An 18,032-nucleotide genomic window follows, 5' to 3' on the forward strand; every position below is an offset into this window, starting at 1 on the left:
CACAAGTCAGTGCAAGAGACTCGCACAGTTGTCCTCAATTTCAATGCTGTAACTCGGGAAAGGAATATACTTTGGCACGATTTGGGGAGATTCGCCTTTTCCTGTTTGGTTGTTGCGTTATTTGGTGTGATTTTTTTTTTTATTTATTTGTTTGTTTTCCCCGAGGCAGGAATGGAAGACTCCCTATTCTTCCCTCCCCTCCCTGTATCCCTTACACTCCTTGAGAGGGAGCAGGGAACCTACCCCCATCTTCTTTCCCAGCTACCTCACGCTCCGCGATCTGCTGCCTACTCCCTACATGAGAATGCAAATGAGAAACTGAACGCGCAGGTGCAGCTCACTAATTTGCTTTTTTCTCTGTCGCTAGCTTCCTTCCTCTTTTCTTCTTTGTCCCGCCCATGCAGTCGTGCGCTCTCGCTGGCTCTTAAGGGTGGGGTGAGAGTGTGGAGTTGTCTGCGGGAGTTGCTCCCCTCGCGGCCGCAGGGGGATAAGGCACAGCGCTGGGGCCTTGTGGAGTTACTTTAGGTACCCAGACGGCTATTGTTCAGAGTCTCTGCTGGAGAAATCTTGTCCCAGCTCCGCTCCCTACAGGCGGAGTCGCGGGGAGGAGGAAGTCGTCGCCACTTCCCCGGAGTGCTGCGGTCGGCGGGGGAGAGGGGGGGGGGAGAGGTAGGAAGGAGCGAAGTTTAACATAATGGCGGCCGAGGAGAGCGGTTCGGTTACCTCCGCCGGGATGGTGGGAGCCGTTGGCGGAGTTGAGTCGGAGCACTATCCCACCTTATGTCGGGACAAGGAGCTGGGGTCGCAGGGCCCCTTCCTGCTGGACTCTGGCGGGGACAGCCCAGGCGCTGGCGGTCCGGCCCTGTGCTCGGCGTTGGGGCTCCTGGCGCTAGGTTCGGGGCCTGCCCCTCTGGTGTCCAGAGGCGCCGCGTCAGCAATTGTACAGGGGCCGGAGGTGTCTGGAGGGTTGCTGCTCCCACCCAAACCCAGCACTGTCGCCTTTCCCCCGCTGCCGCCGCCGCCGCCACCTTCCTTGGCGGGGGGGCTGGGGACCATGGACGAAGGCGACTCGTTGGATGGACCTGAGTATGAAGAGGAGGAGGTGGCCATCCCGCTCAACGCTCCCCCCACAAACCAGTAAGTAGCAGCGCTTCCGTGCCCTGTCGGGTGTTCGCCACCCCTATGCGCTTCCCCCGCGGGGAGGTGGGGGGACGCCGCGGCGGGCGGAAAGTGTGTGCTAAACTCCAGTGGAAGTGTGGAAGTTTTTAATTAGGTTATGTTTGGGAAGAAGAGACAAATGAAAAAAAAAAAACCACCTGTAAGTATTCGTTAATGTTTTTATTATATTTATCCTTCCATGAGGTTAATCGGGATTCCTACAATGCTAGTTATATAAAGAATCTTGCGCTAGAGGCAGAGCAATTCTGTGTTTATATTTTGCGAAATAAAAAAAATGAGATAATGTTACATAGAGTTCATGTAACGAGCGAGTGCTCTAAATACAACCTTTGGATTTAACAACGAACTAATTCCAGGAAGTCTGCAGATTTACGTAAAAAGGTTGCAAGGCTTGTGTCCTGGTTTCACTGGGAAAGAGTTAATTTTCTTCCCAGTAGCTGGTATAGTGCTGTATTTTGGATTTAGGATGAGAATAAGGTTGATAACACACTGTTTTAGTTGTTTCTAAGCAGCGTTTACAGTAAGTCAAGGACTCTTCAGCTTCTCACATCACCCCACCAGCGAGTAGGCTGGGAGGCACAAGAAGCTGGGAGTGAACATAGCCAGGACAGCTGACCCAAACTGGCCAAAGGGGCATTTCATACCATATGGCATCATGCTCAGTATATAAATTAGGGGGAAAGTTGTCCGGGGGCCGCTGCTCAGGAACTGGCTGGACATCGGTCGGCAGGTGGTGAGCAACTGCATTGTGCATCACTTGTTTTGTACGTTCTAGCTTAATGGGGGAGGGGGAGGGGCGGGGCGGGGGGGATGAGTGAGCGGCTGTGTGGTGTTTAGCTACTTGCCAGGTTAAACCACTACAGCTTGTATTGGAACAACCCTCAAGTACCTTCCTCTCCCCAAAATGAAACAGTTTCAAAGGCTTAAATTGCTTATGTTGGTATATAGAAATATGTTATTCCTGAAGTTATAGTAAGTATAGGGAATAACAGGGTTTCAAGGTACAGAATGGTAGATATGTTCAAGGTATAGGTCAAAGTTCATCTGAAAACCCATCTGAATTTGGGTTCATTTTTACCATCTCTCATAACTCTGGTGTTGGAGAGTTAATTTCTGTAATATTGTTTGGTTTTTTTTTTTTTTTAATAATCTCTAACCATGACAGGCTTTCTACTAATCCTTTCCTCTTTTAATTTCTTGAATTTGTGTGAAAGTTAACAAAGAATAAGACTTTGCTTTGTGAAGACAGTGTTTGAATAGTCTTAAAGTTGTACACTTCCATAAATATAATCAGGCAGTTTAGATAAAGACTGAGGAGGCAAATAGAAGTACATAAAGGTGAAGTTACTTCTTCAATATTGTGTATTATGTCAGAGAGATACAGAATCCTGTTCTCTCTGAAAGATCACACTGCTTTTTCTGTTAGAACTGGTTATTATGTTTCTCAGAAAGTAAGGTTGTGGTTTTTTCAAATATTTTTTAGAAAGAGAGGTAATTCTTGGTGAATGATCATGTATTCGATACTAAGTAATTCTTACTACTTTCACAATTATAAGTGGATTTTGCTGTCAGAGTAGTGTAACTCATAGCATGAAGGTTAACTTTCATAAAAGAGGATACAAAATTTCTGACAAAAAGTAGGACTGTGAAGGCCCTGATTTTCTGTGTTGGTCAATGAGGCTACTTAGCTTATTAAGACAAAAAGGGATATTGAAGTCTTTGCAGGACCAGTATAACTGTGTAGTTGAGTATTTGGTCTTGCAGATACTTCAATATAAAAACATCTAAGCAGCAAAATAGATTTTGAAAAATTGATTCAGAAACTTATACCTCCATTTACTTACCTGTTTTTTTCTTTGTAACATAATTCTTGTGACTTCTCAAAAAATTTGTTGGCTAATTAAAAATAATCAGAAGCCTTTTTCTCCTTCATTTCTCTATTTTAATACAAAGTTTTTTTGGTTATTTTTTTTTTTTTACCATTCTCAGTTAAGCTGCATGTTGATAGTAAGTTTTATCCTTTCAGTCCTGATGTTTTATTTTGGAAGTGTACTTTCTTTGTAGTCATACCATCTGTTTTGATAGAATTGAACAAAGATCTGTCACTTTAATATAAGCAAATACCTAATACATTTCCTCTTTCCCAACTACATCAGGAAAATGGGAATACATTTTAATGTGATTAATTTTGAAGCAGTGGGAGAAGCTTGTTGATGTGTAAGAGATTCTGCTAATTAAAGTACTCAAAGTCCCAAAGTATGATTGATATTTATCTTAGATCCTTGTAAGGGCCTAAGGTGGCACTGCCAAGTTATAGGTTCAGGATACAGTAACAGATGCTAGACCCAATAGCTTTAGGGATAAACAAGCTATTGCTAAATATAGGTACAGTAATAAATATAGATCAGTAGTACAATTATCTGTGTTGTTACAACACATCCAGTAATTCAGTAGTACGAGTATCCAGGTCAGAACAACAGCAAATCCAGTCATTCAGCAACATTGGGCTAAAATTAATATCCGTGAGTGCCATGGTTATTGGGCAGGGTGGCACAAAGTAGAGCACAGCTTCTTTGGATGAGTGACACAGACCAGCTGATGGGCTTAGGGAATTCAGAATTCCCTGATTGGGCTGACCTCTTTAATTGTTGAGTTGTGGAAGCACTACATGGACATGTTAACCAATCATCACACATCCTACCTCTGTTCCAGTTCTGTCCTTGCTGTGCAGAGGGCATGCAATTACTGTGCAAGGCAATGCTAGCCCCACAATCCTGAATGAGACTGACTTAATGATTGTCTGTTCAGTGTGTGCTTTTTCATTTGAGTATAGAAGTAGTATGTTTATGCTGTAGCTTAATGGTAGGTGGGAGGCACAGGATGCTAGGTAATAGAGTGGACAATTCTCTGTGTGTGTTTGGTCTTTTTCTCTGCACTCTCTACCCAATCTTCAAAGCTCACTGCCAGAGGTTGATGGCAGTCTGAAATGGTGTTATGGAAATCCCTACAAAGTTAAGGAATGAATGATACTTAATTTAGTAGTAATCTGGTGATATGTGAAATAGTTTAGTTGTTTATGTATTTGAATAAAAATCTTAAAGTTGACAAGATATACCTTAGTCTTGCATTAAGATGGCAGAAGCAGTTCCAGTATATGCCAACATAATTCATATTTTCATATGGTGTTTCTTACAGCAGTGATTATCAAATTGAAATGAAAATCCTTTGAAATCTTTTGAAAACAAAAATCGTTCTCATGGTAGATGTATTGTTACAGTCACTTTTGGTATCTGTTGAGATAACATATTAGTGAGAAAAAACAGAAGATAGAGAGCTGGGTAGAGAAGTATGAAACAAACCTGGTTTGAGTGAAAGGAGTTGAGTGTTGTTTCAGTCATAAATTCTTAGGATTCCTGCAGTAGTTTTCCTGTTTCCCCCATATTTCGCTTTTTTCCTTAAAAAAAACCCAACCCCCCCCTTGGTATTTATCTTGCTGGTATGCACAATAAGAGGACAGAAAAAGCATCTTATGTCAACAGTGTGTTGCATAGAAGTATTCAAATTAAACAAGAACTCTGTGTTTTTCTGTTCCTCTAGATTATGGTTGGCACCAATAAAATTTTATGGGTTCTTGACAAGTTCCTTCTGCTGTTTTATACTTTCAGACAGTCTTAATTAGTTTTTATTTTTATATAAAACACTTGCTTGATGACTGGAATAGGAAAAAAGTTAATTTTTCTTTTTGCATGGGTCTATCTTTAAATTATGTTTTGTGTATTTATAAATATACTGTCTGTAGTTGAGGAATGTTATTAGATGACCTGCTTGATGAAACTTGTTACTTGAAGTAGTCTGGGATTATGTCAGTGGGAATAGATATTAGCAAAGTCTTTGAAAAAAGTACAAGAAAAGCTGAGTCAGATAAACAGAGTATTAATTTCTATATAGACAACTTTCCTCCTAATTCTGTAGAAGCTCAAGAATTTGTCTTGTCTGTTTTTAAATTCTTTTGAAGGTAGCTAACAGTGTTGCTTAACTTTAAAAAGGTACACACTGCAAAATGGTTAATATTTATCTTTCTATTATTAACATATAGAAATGAGTGTTGCTAAATAAACTTGTAAACTGTGGTAATATTTGGAGCAAGGTGTAGCCAGCTTTCTAGGGCACTCAGTGTACCCATTTAGTGTTCTGATAAGTTAGTTAGAAGTCTGATTGTTGCAATGGTCGGGTTCTAAAGTCATTCTCATCTCAACTTTATTTTAACAACTAATTGGGACCAATTTCACATAGAGCCTTTTTTTTTTAATTAAGGATTGGTTGTTTCATTTTGTTAACATTGAAACTGTAATACTTGTCCATCCTTAAGGGGGATTTGAGTTTATATAAGTATAAAGTTTCCTCGGGTTGGAATACATATGTTAATATTTTCTTTTATCTATATGTAATTTTATTTAAAGAAGTTGAGTATGTAACTATATGAAAATATTTAAAATCTTAGTTTGCTCTTAAGGAATCCTGTCATTGGCTCAGCAGAGGTGGGTATATGATTTTCTCTTGTTAATATCTACTTATAAATATTTGGAAAAGGGTTTCTTTAATGAACTTTCCCATGCAGAGTACATTGCTTTATTTTTCTGGGATAGTTTCCAGAAACTGAAGTTAATGATATGCTTAGATTTAGCTAACATTTGATAATCAGATTGGGAGGCTATGGTGATTTTCTGTAGTTTGTATAAGCAGTTTTTCTATAAATAATTAAAAAATTAAACATAGAATCATAGAGTTTGAAGGGACCCACAAGGATCACTGAAGTCCAACTCCTGGCCCTGCACAGGACAGCTCCCCAAGAATCACATTATGTGCCTGAGAATGTTGTCCAAATGCTTCTTGAACTCTGTCAGTCTTGGTGCTGTGACCACTTCCTCAGGGTAGCCTGTTCTAGTGCCCAACCACCCTCTGGGTGAAGAACCTTTTCCTAATATCCAACCTAAGCCTCCCTTGACACAACTTCAGGCCATTCCCTCAGGTCCTGTCAAGGGTCACCAGAGTGAAGAGATCAGTGCCTGCCCCTCCGTTTCCCCTCATGAGGAAGCTGTAGACAGTGATGAGGTGTCCCCTCAGTCTCTTCTCCAGGCTGAAAAAGTCAAGTGACCTCAGCTGCTCCTCATATGGCTTCCCCTCTAGGCCCTTCACCATGTTCGTAGCCCTCCTTTGGATGCTCTCTTATAGCTTTATATCCTTATATTGTGGTGTCCAAAACTGCACACAATACTCAAAGTGAGGCCACACAAGTGCAGAGCAGGACAATCATCTCCCTCAGCCAGCTGGCAATGCAGTGCCTGATGACTCCCAGGACACGGTTGTCCCTCTGGCTGCCAGGGCACACTACTGACTCATATTTAACTTGCCATCAACCAGAACCCCCAGGTCCCTTTCCATGGCACTGCTCTCCAGAGTCTCATTCTTAGTCTGTCCATTATTCTAGAGTTGCTCCGTCCCAGGTGCAGAATCCAGCACTTTTCTTTGTTAAGCTTCATATGGTTGGTGAGTGCCCAGCCCTCTAATTTGTCGAAGTCTCTCTGCCCTCAAGGAAGTCGACAGCTCCTCCCCAATTTAGTGTCATTGACAAGCACAACTGGGACCCTGGGCACAAGACAGCACAGCCCCATCCCCAGGCTGGTTCCTCCCCTAGCTGCAGTGCATGTTGCTATAGGCAAGCACCCTCACATGGTGGCATGAGAAAATTACAAGAGAACAATCTAAAACCCATGACAAAGTGCATGACAGCTAACTGTGTGAGAAAGAGGGGAGCCAGGATCACTGTTGGAGTTTGAAATTGCTTGAAGGAGTATGGGCAAACAGGAGCGTGGCATGGCAGTTTGCACAGCGAGCAGGAAGGGCTCTTCTCCAACCATCTGGGAACAGCCAATAGAGGCAGCAAACAGACTCAGTAGCTGGTAGAAAGACCACAAAGAGATCCTTTTATCCCCAGTTTTATTAGCATACTAGTGTAAGCTTGTTCATTTGTGGCATCGACACGCTGCAAAGCTCATTCCCCTGCAGCTGCTGGAGTCACTGAACCAGACGTGTCAGAGGCCTCTAGCCGGACAGACCTGCCGATGGTAGATGTAGCTCTCCAGGTCACAGGTTGCCAGGAGTGCCTGATGCCTCTCTGTGAGGCTGGGGCTGACAAACAGTTCTTTCACAGAAGGTGTTCTGCGGTTGAAGAGCTGTGTCGCCAGGTGAAGAAGCTATGGGAGGAAGTGAATAGGCTATGTAGTATTTGAGCAAGCGAGCAAGAGATTGACCAGTTATTTTCAGAGGTGCTACAGTCTCAAGGCTCTCGGGAGTCTCAAACCTCCATTGTAGTGGAGAAGCAGGTGGACTCAGAACCCTGTAAGTTAATTAGTCAAGGGTCTGTTAAAGATGAAGGCTGGAAGCTGGTCACTGCATGTACCAGGAGGAAGGTTCTTCCTCCTTCTGAAAATTTACCAAGTAGGACTGGCACCTTCTACAACAGTGTCCTGGTTTTGGCCAAGGATAGGGTTAATTTTTTGTTGTAGCTATGAGGGGGCAGAGCCTGGAGCTGTGTAGGCATGGCCAAGACATTGTGCTATTCGATACTATCTTACATCATGGGGGGGGGGGGGCAGGGGAAAGAGAATTCTCTTGCTTCGGGTGCATTCCTTTTCCAGGAGAGCAAGCACTGAACAAAGAGTTGGGGTAATGCAGATTGCAACTGGAGGGTTTATCTGTCATTGTTTTTCATTGTCTTGGGCTTGTGGGAAAAACATGTGCATGAAGGGTCTGGGGGCCACACGGTGCTGGTTGGTCAGTGAGCATTTTTTGTATGTAAATAACCCTCCTTTTGTATACTTTTGTTATTAATATTGTTGCTGTTACTGCTCATCTTCTTATTGCTGTTTCCAGTAAATTCTTCCTATCTCAACTCAGGATCTCTGCCTCTATCTCTCTTTCACTGAAGGGGGTTGGGGGAGGGGAGCATCTCGTGGTTTTTTGAGGTGCATTAAATCATGATCCTAGCAGGGGGGTAGAGACAGAGCATGGACTCCATAAGAGAAGGGGGCTAGAATAACTTTATTGACAGGACACAGCCTTTTATAACTTTTCACAAACACAAAAGCATTCCTTATAAGGCAAAACCTCTGACTGCAGCATCTAATTGGCTGCTGCTGTTACCTGGGGACAGGACAAGCTCTGGGGTAGCAACTCCTAGCAACTCCATTCCTGTGATGAGCTGCTCTGTGCTCTGCTTAGCCCAAACCTTCTGTTAAGGTCTGGTTCTTTCCCCAGGCCTTTAGCCTGTCTAATCCCCACAGTTTTCATTTTAGTGGGAGCACTAATATTCCTAAACCATGACAAACAGGTATGAGGCCCTGGAACTAGAATGCCAGACAACTGATGAGGTGGGCAAAGGTCCTTCTGGGATAGAGGGGCCACCTAAAGCAACACCATCTGTACCCCACATCACAACCTCCTCTTTTAAGAGGAAAAGAAGAGTAGTTGTAATAGGAGACTGCCTTCTAAGGGGAATGGAGGGCCTGATATGCAGACCAGACCCAACTCACAGAGAGGTCTGCTGTCTCCCAGGGGCTTAGGTAAGGGACATTACTTAAAAACTCTCCACTCTAGTAAGGCCCTTGTCGTGGGTTTCTGTGGCTGGGTTTTGGTAGCAGGGGGGCTACAGGGGTGGCTTCTGTTACAAGCTGCTAGAAGCTTCCCCTGTCCTATGGAGCCAATGATAGCTGGCTTCAGGACAGACTTCCTGCCGCTGGCCGAGACAATTAGCAGGCATAGTAACGCCTCTGTGATAACATATTTAAGAACAGAGGAGTGTTGCACAGAAGAAAATTCCAGCCAGGGAAGAGCAGAGTGAGAACATGGGATAATAACATAGACACCAAGGTCAGTGCAGAAGGAGGGGGAGGAGGGACCCCACGGGAGCAGGGGAAGGACTCAGAGCTGTGGCCCCTGCAGCCCGTGGTGAAGACCATGTTGAAGAAGGCTGTCTGCCTTCAGCCCATGGAGGACCATTGGGGTGCAGACACCCGACTGCACCCCATGTAGGAATGACCCAGGGGACAGCAGATTGGGAAGAACTGCTGCCCAAGGGGTGAACTCACTTTGGAGAGATACATCAAGAACTGTCTCCTGTGGGAGGGACCCCACGGGAGCAGGGGAAGGACTCCTGAGCAGCGGCAGAAACAACAACTGACTGCAATCCCCATTCCCTGTCCCCCTGCACTGCTGGGGGGGAGGGGGGGGGGAGGAGAGAGAACATGGAAGGAAGGAGGGGTGGGGGGAAGGTGTTTTTTAAGACTGTTTTATTTCTCACTCTGGATCTTATCCTGTTAGTAATAAATTTAAGTACTATCCCCACATTGAATGTTTTGCCTGTGAAGTTAATCAGCAAATGACCTCTCCCAACTCTTGTCTCTACTAATGAATCCTTGGCTGTTTTTTTATTCTCTCTCCTCTGTCTAGTTTCAGAGGGAGAGAGAGACTTTAGTGGGTACCTGGAATCTGGCCAGGGTCAATGTGCTACAGGTCTCTGATTACTATCTGTTATTGGTTGTTCAAGCTGGCAGCAATGAAACAGGAGCTAGCGGAGCTTGTTGATAGAGCTTTAAACTATCTGAGAAGGGGAAAGGGACAAAACCAGGCTTGCCACTGATGAGCAATGGGATGGTGTGTCAGAACTTGAGGAAAAAAAGGATCCCTCAATCTGCTTCATGAGGTGTTGGATGCAATGAACCACACCTGAAGTGTTTGTATATAAACACTTGCAGGATGAGGAACAAACAAGAGGAGCTTGAAGCTTTGACTTAGTCCAAGAGATTTGACATCATTGACATAAGTGAAAACTGGTGGGATGAGTCCTGTGATTGGAGTGTCCTGTTGGATGATTACAGGCTCTTCAGGAGGGATAGGCAGGGTAGAAAAGGCGGAGGGGTGGCATTATATGTAATGGAAAAGTTAAAATGTATGGAGTTTACAGTTGGCAATGGCACAGTTGAGAGCCTCTGGGTAAGAATCGAGGGACAAACAAATAATGTGGATGTCACCGTGGGAGTCTACTGTAGACCTCCTAGCCAGGATGATGATAACAAGGAGTTACTCTTCAAGGAAGTAAGGGACACTTCCAAATCAACTGCCCTTTGTCCTTATGGGGGACTTCAACTTGCCAGAAATTAACTGGGATGGGAGCATCACACAGCTGGTACAAACCAGGTCAGAAGATTCCTAAAACATCTGGATGATAACATCATGGAACAGGTACTCAGGGAGCTGACTTGGAAAAATGCCCTCCTTGATCTGCTGCTTGTCAACAGAGTGGATCTCGTGAGCCAAGAGGAGACTGGTGGCTGTCTTAGCCATAGTGATCACTGTTTCAGTCTAATGAGACTGAAGTGTTTGCTAAGGAAGATGAGTTATGAAGAAGACCAAGCTCTTCCCTCTAAGCAGTTGTAAATCCGAAATTAAGAAACTCCAATTGAGGAAATAGGGAGAAAGAAAAGATAACAGCCCTTTATTAAAGGATATGTGTATAGGCAACACAACAAAAGAACACAACAAAAAACCTCCAAAAACCTTTCAGTACTTTTTGCCTTTCAGCGTAATTCTAACCACGATCAGGAGGGGGCACTGTTGGACCTCTGGAGGAGCAGAGCCTGCAGTTGCTCTGTGGTGGTCAGCAGGGAGTGCTGTTGGGCTCTGGCCACGTGGGGGCCCCAGTGAGTGGGAAAAGCCAAATGGAGATTTACACCCCCACCCCCCTGCCCCCGCACACAAAAGGGAAAGGGGAGGGTTCTTCCTATGGATGGCTGGCTCTGGCTGGGATTCTCCTCCCTTCATCTACGGGTACAAGCTACTGCCAGCATGGGAATGTAGGAGGGGGGAGGCAGCCTCTTTCCTCAAAGGTTCCTCCGCAGATGGCCCTGGCTTCTCTGATGAAATCCAAGGCAGGTCCCAGGCCCTTAGCAGAACAGGGCATAAGAGAACAGAGGCAGACAGGGCCAAAGGCAGCCAGATGACCTGGCCGAAAACAAAATGAGTTCCAGAGGCCCGCACTCCACACACACGCCTTCCCTTAGTCAGGGCAAAAGTAAAGTGCTGATGCCGTTTCCCGAGGAGAAAAAACTCACTTCCCCCCCAGTCTTCTGAGGCCCATTAGCTTGGAATGTGGGGCTGCTGGCTCCTTCTTTTGTGTCTGTGAATGACTCTAGCCCCACCACTCTCCTCCTCCCTCATTCATCACCTTTCTTTCACAGTGGTGCAGGGGAAAAAAAATTCCAAGTTGTTTTTTTTTTTTAAAGAAGTAAACCTATGACAATCACAAAGAGATCAAGTTTAGCATCTCTGTTGACAGGAGGAAAAGTGCCAGCAAAATTGCAACCCTGGACATGAGGAGAGCAGACTTCAGGCTGCTCAGGGAACTAATGAGTAAAGTCCCTTGGGAAAATGTTTTTGAAAGTGCTAGGGTCCATCAGTGCTGGTCACTTTTCAAACATCCTAAGGAAACAGGAGCAGGCAATTCCCAAATGCCAGAAGTCAAGCAGGCAAGGCAGAAGGCTGGCTTGGCTGAGCAGGGGTCTTCTCTTGGAAATAAGGCAGAAAAGGAAGGTGTATGCCCAGTGGAAGCAAGGTCAGGTGTAGCCTAAAGAGACCAAAGAGAAAAAGACTCCAGGCCAATTTAGTGTATAAGATAAAAAGAGTGGGTCCTTTAATCAGGCCCCATGCCCAGGGGAATACACATGACACATGCCCTCCCAGACAGTAGTTCTATGATTTTATAATGAGGTCCATCCAATCTCAGATCTATCCACCCCCCGGTCCTGCCCAGTTCTTTCCCCCCAACATGCCTCTTCAGGAATTGGGTCTGGTGGCATTTGGGACCCCTTCTTCCTCATCTTCATCTTCTTCACAGCACTTGGAGCTCCTCTGAATTTCTGGGCTTGAAGGTTGCTTTGTGTGATATCTTCTGGTCCAGGCCTAGGGTGCTATGTTCTTAAACAGAGGTGTTTTTCTACAATTCTACCTTGAAAAGAAGACTAAACATGCTAGTGGAATTTAGAGGGTTTGATATGAAATGGAGTAATAGGGTTGGGTATGTGTAAGGGATATAATACAGCTACATTAAAATCTACATTTACTACACAACTACTTTTAAAATCTACAAAAGTTAAAAAATCCAAAAAGCTCTGAGGCATCAAGGTGACATGGGAAGAATAGAGATGCTGCTCATCACTGTAGGGAGAAAATTTGTGCGGCCAAAGCTCAACTAGAGTTGAAGATGACCTGAAATGTGGGGGACAATAAAAAGAGTTTTTTTAAAATATATTAATGGCAAAAGGCAGTGTAGAAATAAGATTGGCTCATTACAGGATGAGGATGGTTACCTCACAAACAGGGACAGAGACAAGGAAGAGGTGTTTAATGTATTCTTTGCCTCTGTCTTCAACATGGATGACCGACCAAGGGGATCTCAGTGCCCCGAGCTGGAGGACCACAACTGTGAGAATGATCTGTTGATTCTGAACTTGTGTGGGATCTGCTGCTCCAGTTGGATCCCTATAAGTCTATGGATCCTGATGGGATTCATCAAAGAATCCTCAAAGAACTGGCTGATGTAATCACAAAACTTCTTTTGATGAATTTTGAGTGATCTTGGGAATCCAGAGAGGGCTCAGTTGACTGGAAACTGGAGAATGTTGCCCCAGTTTTCAAGAAGGAAGACTTTGGAATTTACAGGCCTGTCAGTCTCACTTCAGTGCCCAGTAAAATCATGGAAGAAATTACTTTGGGAAGTATTGAAAAACACCTGTAGGACAACGCAGTCTTTGGTCACAGCCAGCACGGCTTCATGAGGGCAAAGTCCTGCTTTTTGAACCTGATTTCTTTCTACAATGGTAACCCACTGGCTCACAGGTCGGGCTCAAAGAATTATAGTGAATGGGGTAACATCAGGCTGGCATCTGGTCAGTAGTGGGGTTCCGCAGGGCTCCATCCTTGACCCAGTTCTCTTCAACATCTTCATTAACAACTTTGATGCAGGACTCGAAGGAATACTAAGTTTGCCGATAACACTAAATTGGGAGGAGCTGTTGACTCCCTTGTAGGCAGAGAGACCTCGACAAATTAGGGAGATGGGCAATCGCCAACCACATGAAGTTTAACAAGGGCAAGTGCTGGACTCTGCACCTGGGATGGGGCAACCCAGGTTGTATGTATAGACTAGGGAATGAGAGACTGGAGAGCAGTGTCTGGGGGGTCCTGGTTGATGGCAAGTTAAATATGAGTCAGCAGTGTGCCCTGGCAGCCAGGATGGCCAACTGTGTCCTGGCAGGCATCAGGCACAGCATTGCCAGCTGGCTGAGGGAGGTGATTGTCCTGCTCTGCATTTGTGTGGCCTCACTTTGAGTACCATGTGCAGTTTTGGGCACCACAATATGAAAATGGCATTAAGTTATTAGGGGGCCATGAGGATGGTGAAGGGTCTGGAGGGGATGCCTTATGAGAAGCAGCTGAAGTCACTTGATTTGTTCAGCCTGGAGGAGACCTCATTGTGTTCTTCAACATCCTCACAAGGGGAAGCAGAGGGGCAGGTACTGATCTCTTCACTCTTGTGACCAGTGACAGAACTCAAGGAAACAGTATGAAGCTGAGTTGGGGGAGATTTAGGTTGGATATCAGGAAAAGGTTTTTCACGCAGAGGGTGGTTGGGCACCGGAACAGGCTCCCTAGGGAAGTGGTCACAGCACCAAGCCTGTCTGAGTTCAAGAAGCATTTGGACAAATGCTCTCAGGCACATGGTGTGATTCTTGGGGTGTCCTGCACAGGGCCAGGAGTTGGACTCTATGATCCTGATGGGTCCCTTCCAACTGATTCTATGAACTGTTGTCAGTTAAAACTTGAGAACTTAATGTTAAAAATACAGAAGTGTTCCTAGTTAGGACTAGGCATGAAAATAAGAGGTGACTAGAAATTATAGGCATCCTGTCCTTGGCAACAATGAAAGTTATAAATCTTAGTAATAGTGAGTTACTCTTTGAAATATTTGATAGTAGTCCTGGCCAGTGGGGAAGCTTTTTATGAATAGCTAGGTAAGACACCATTTTGCATCTCTTTGGGGGAAAATTACATTTGGTGTGAAGCTGAGAGATATTAAGAATTGCTTCTATCTGAATGCATTAAGCATTTGGCAGTTGGAACAGCATCATATTTAAGTTTTTGATCTTGACCTATAAAATTCTAAATAGTATAGAGCCATCTAAAGGTGTCCTGGGTTTGGCTGGGTGTGCTGGTTTAAAAGTAAATCAGCTGGAGAAATGAACCCAACTCAAGAGAAATTACAAGTCAGAGTTACAATTTACTAAAGAGATCACAATTAATACAATGATACAGACGTATAACCCAGCACCCTGGGACAAGAACAGAACACTGTTCGTTAGCCCCTGGGGGCAAAATAAAAGGAAAGGAAACCTGTTGGTCCAGATGACAGTGGCAGTTCTGTTGAAGTAATGATCACAGCCTTGTCAAGACTAGCAGTCACAGTCCGGTTGAAGTTCTGGTCCTCCTCTGGATCTGATGAGTGGTACCAGAAGTCCTAAAACCCTAAGATTATATATGCTCAGGTTCAGGTGGGAATACCCAGTACCTCCCCCAGGGTGGGGAGTTTCACAATGGGTAATTTAACTCTCTGAGTCATGGGATAATTTTGGAGTCTTTGATGGTCTAGGTCTTTGCAGCTGCCTATTATGCCAGTCCAAGGTGACCCATTAGCAGAGATGACCCCTCAGGCTGGGTGTGAAGGTGCTAATGCCTCCCTGGAGGGGAGTTACCACAGCTGAGTAATTGGTGTGAAGACAAAGTAACACTCCCCTGCCTCACAGGGTTCTTTAACACCCAGTTTGTAGCCTGAGGTGTCAGGTGTGCCCTGGGCAGCTGCTGAAACAACCCATTATTAACAGTCCATCAGAAATGACATAGAGGGTGTAGAATACACAGTTTTGGTTATACCCACATAGTGATAAACTGGTCCTGGCCCCTTCAACTAGGACACTGGGTTTGACTTAACTTTCTTCATAGTAGTCCCTGTGGTGCTTTTACTTTGGATTTGTGGCTAAAGCAGTGTTGATAACACACTGATATCTTGACTGTTGCTGAACAGTGTGTGCAGCATCAAGACTTTCTCCATTTCTCACTGTTCCCCTGCCCTCAAGCAAGTAGGCTAGAGGTGGGCAAGACGATGAGAGGAGAGACAGCCAGGACAGCTGACTGAAATTGGCCAAAGGGATTCCATACAATATCATGTCATGCTCAGCAATAATAATAATAAAAAAAGTGTGTGTGTGTGTCCTACAAGGTAGCCATTGCTCAGAGACTGGCTGGATGTTGGTCTGCTTGTGGCAGGTAGAGAATGATTGACTTTGCATTCCTTCTGGGTTTCTTTCTGTTTCCCCCAGTCCTTCTTCACTTATTAAACTTTTTCTCAACACATGAATTTGAATGCTTTTGTTCTTACTATTCTCTACCCTGTTCTGTTGGGAGTTGGGAGCGAGCAAGCAGCTGTATGTGTGGTTAGATGCTGGTTTGGGTCAACCCACCACAGACCTGATCTTTTTAACCTTGCCTCAAGTGCAATACAGTGTACAGAGAAAACAATTCTTTCACTCGTTTAACTTATTTTATTCAGGATGAGGAAATGCAAAGGAGAGCACTATACTAACAAGACTGCAGCTTTGCCAATGCAAACAATGTTTACACTGGTACCACTTCTGCTGGTATATGTGATCTGTATAATTTATTTATTTGACTTTCATTCTGATGGAAGTGAAAGTTTACTTTGAGAACTTTTATTTCATAGAAAAAATGTTTCTGGCAAGATTTTTATTAACAGCTAAACTGCTGTTTTGGTTCTTTTGTTTACTCTAAATTTTGCAATTTTTCATTTTTTTTCTCGTGTATGGTAAGCCAGAAGATCACTTTCATACCACTTCTGAAATGTTGGTTTGTTTTTTTTTTTTGCAACTCTTACAAGATGTGTGAATTGGTAAAATCAATAGATGAATGGTCTGAAATAGTTGATAATTTAAATAGTATAAAACATTAGCTGTATACAAGTTTTCCCTTTTAAAAGGTTTTGAGAGCAACACTTGGCTTTGCTTCAGTTGCTCTCTCCACTACTGCCTCCCCCCCATTTGATTTTTTGGGGAAGAAAGAGGTCAAAATTGAGGTAAGGATAAGGAATGTTTTAATGAGTTTAACCTTTGGCTTAAACTGAAGTGTTTGTTTGTCATATTATGAAGTCTATGAGTTGCCATGCATCTGTATTTGCTTTTAATAGGTTGCATCTTGGGTTTGAAGAAGACTTTTTTGGCTGAAATATAGTCTGGTGTGACTGCTGTCCTTTTGTTTAGGTGCAAATTTTGGTACTGTGATCTGTGTTTGTTGTTTGAGAAACAGGTTAGTATAGCCTGAATTGAATCCTGAGCGGGCTTAAAATACAAGTCTCAGTCAGATCAGTTCCCTCTGGTTCTACTCATTTACTGAAAATGTACAAATTGGGGAGGAAATAAAAAGATTGTTATAAAGAGCCTTTGTCCCCTTGGTTCAGAGTGCTTTTCTCCAGTGTGAGTTATTTTGGGAAACAGGTTATCTGAACCTATGAAGCTTTACAAATTCTGTATATTGGAAATAAGTAATTTGAGAGACGTTACACGTATAAACATCTGATGACATCATTTGAAAAAAAGGTTTGGAATTTTATCATTTTCAACTGAGAACTTTCATTAGTTTCATAGCTCTGTTCTGTGCGAATAAATAGAAGCCTTAAATTTTAAGGACAGCCATTGTTATATGTTTTTTAGGTGGTATCATGGAAAACTTGACAGAGCAATTGCAGAAGAACGTCTTTGGCTAGCGGGAAAACCTGGAAGTTACCTTATTCGAGAGAGTGATCGGAGACCAGGTTCATTTGTGCTTTCATTCCTTAGTAAAACAAGTGTCAATCACTTCAGGTGAGAAGTAAATGTTTTCTTTTAAAACACTGTAACCTGTTTATTTGTGGGTTTGGAACTTAGTATGGTACAGAAAATAATTGTATTATAAATTGGATATCTTTTCTTTTTATCCATGTATGGTATAGCTCTTTACTAGGGTTTAATTGTTTTAAACCATGCTACAAAAATTCCTTTACAGGCTGAAGAATGAAAATGTGAGGAAAACAACATCATCAGGATAGAAAAGCTTGTCTAAAGCTGTTGTGACTAAATTTACAATAACGTGCAGGCTTCTTAGTAGTAATCAGATTGTTTTGATTCTATTCCTCAGTTATTGCAGCTTACAGGACATACTTTAAAGTCATAGCAAATCTGGGTGTTCATAAAAAGATACAAAAAGGAGAAACAAAGGTTATGTATTTAATAATATGAGGATTTGCTGGAATCAGTTTTCAGTCTATGTCAGAATTAGTTGTTTTAAATACAAGTATCTATTTATCTGAAATTGTAACCAAGGTTATTTTACCATTAGTAAGTTATATACATTAATTTAGTCTCATTTAGTGTAAATGACATGTTCTGAGAAGTGCTTGAATGTAAGTCAGCAAGTAGTGTACTGCAGTGTAATGTTTATCTTCACAAAATAGGATATCAAGTGCATCTTTAGCACTAAAAAAAACTTTTATCAGCTATCTAGATAACAAGAAATAAACAGAAAGCAAATTTACTTCCAAAGCAAACAAATAGCATGTTCATGTTTGTATCATGTTGTCTGAGCTAACAATTCATGCTTCTCAGCTATACTGATTCTTGTAAGGGAACTGATTA

General features: G+C 43.2%; 1 protein-coding gene across 4 annotated transcripts in view; it reads left to right on the top strand.

Annotated features, from left to right (window-relative positions):
* The first annotated feature begins 683 nt into the window (after positions 1–683).
* Positions 684–18,032, top strand: part of LOC126650134 (ras GTPase-activating protein 1-like) — a 140,600-nt gene continuing 123,251 nt past the window's right edge. For all 4 annotated transcript variants that reach the window (XM_050334601.1, XM_050334600.1, XM_050334603.1 and 1 more), the window contains exons 1-2: positions 684–1,137; positions 17,073–17,222. In XM_050334601.1, coding sequence (XP_050190558.1) covers positions 695–1,137; positions 17,073–17,222 — 593 coding nt within the window. In that variant the 5' untranslated portion in view covers positions 684–694. The remainder of the gene's footprint in view (positions 1,138–17,072; positions 17,223–18,032) is intronic.

The sequence above is a fragment of the Myiozetetes cayanensis genome, unplaced genomic scaffold (genome assembly GCF_022539395.1).
Source record: "Myiozetetes cayanensis isolate MyiCay16 unplaced genomic scaffold, myiCay2020 scf56, whole genome shotgun sequence".
NCBI classification, from domain to species: domain Eukaryota; kingdom Metazoa; phylum Chordata; class Aves; order Passeriformes; family Tyrannidae; genus Myiozetetes; species Myiozetetes cayanensis.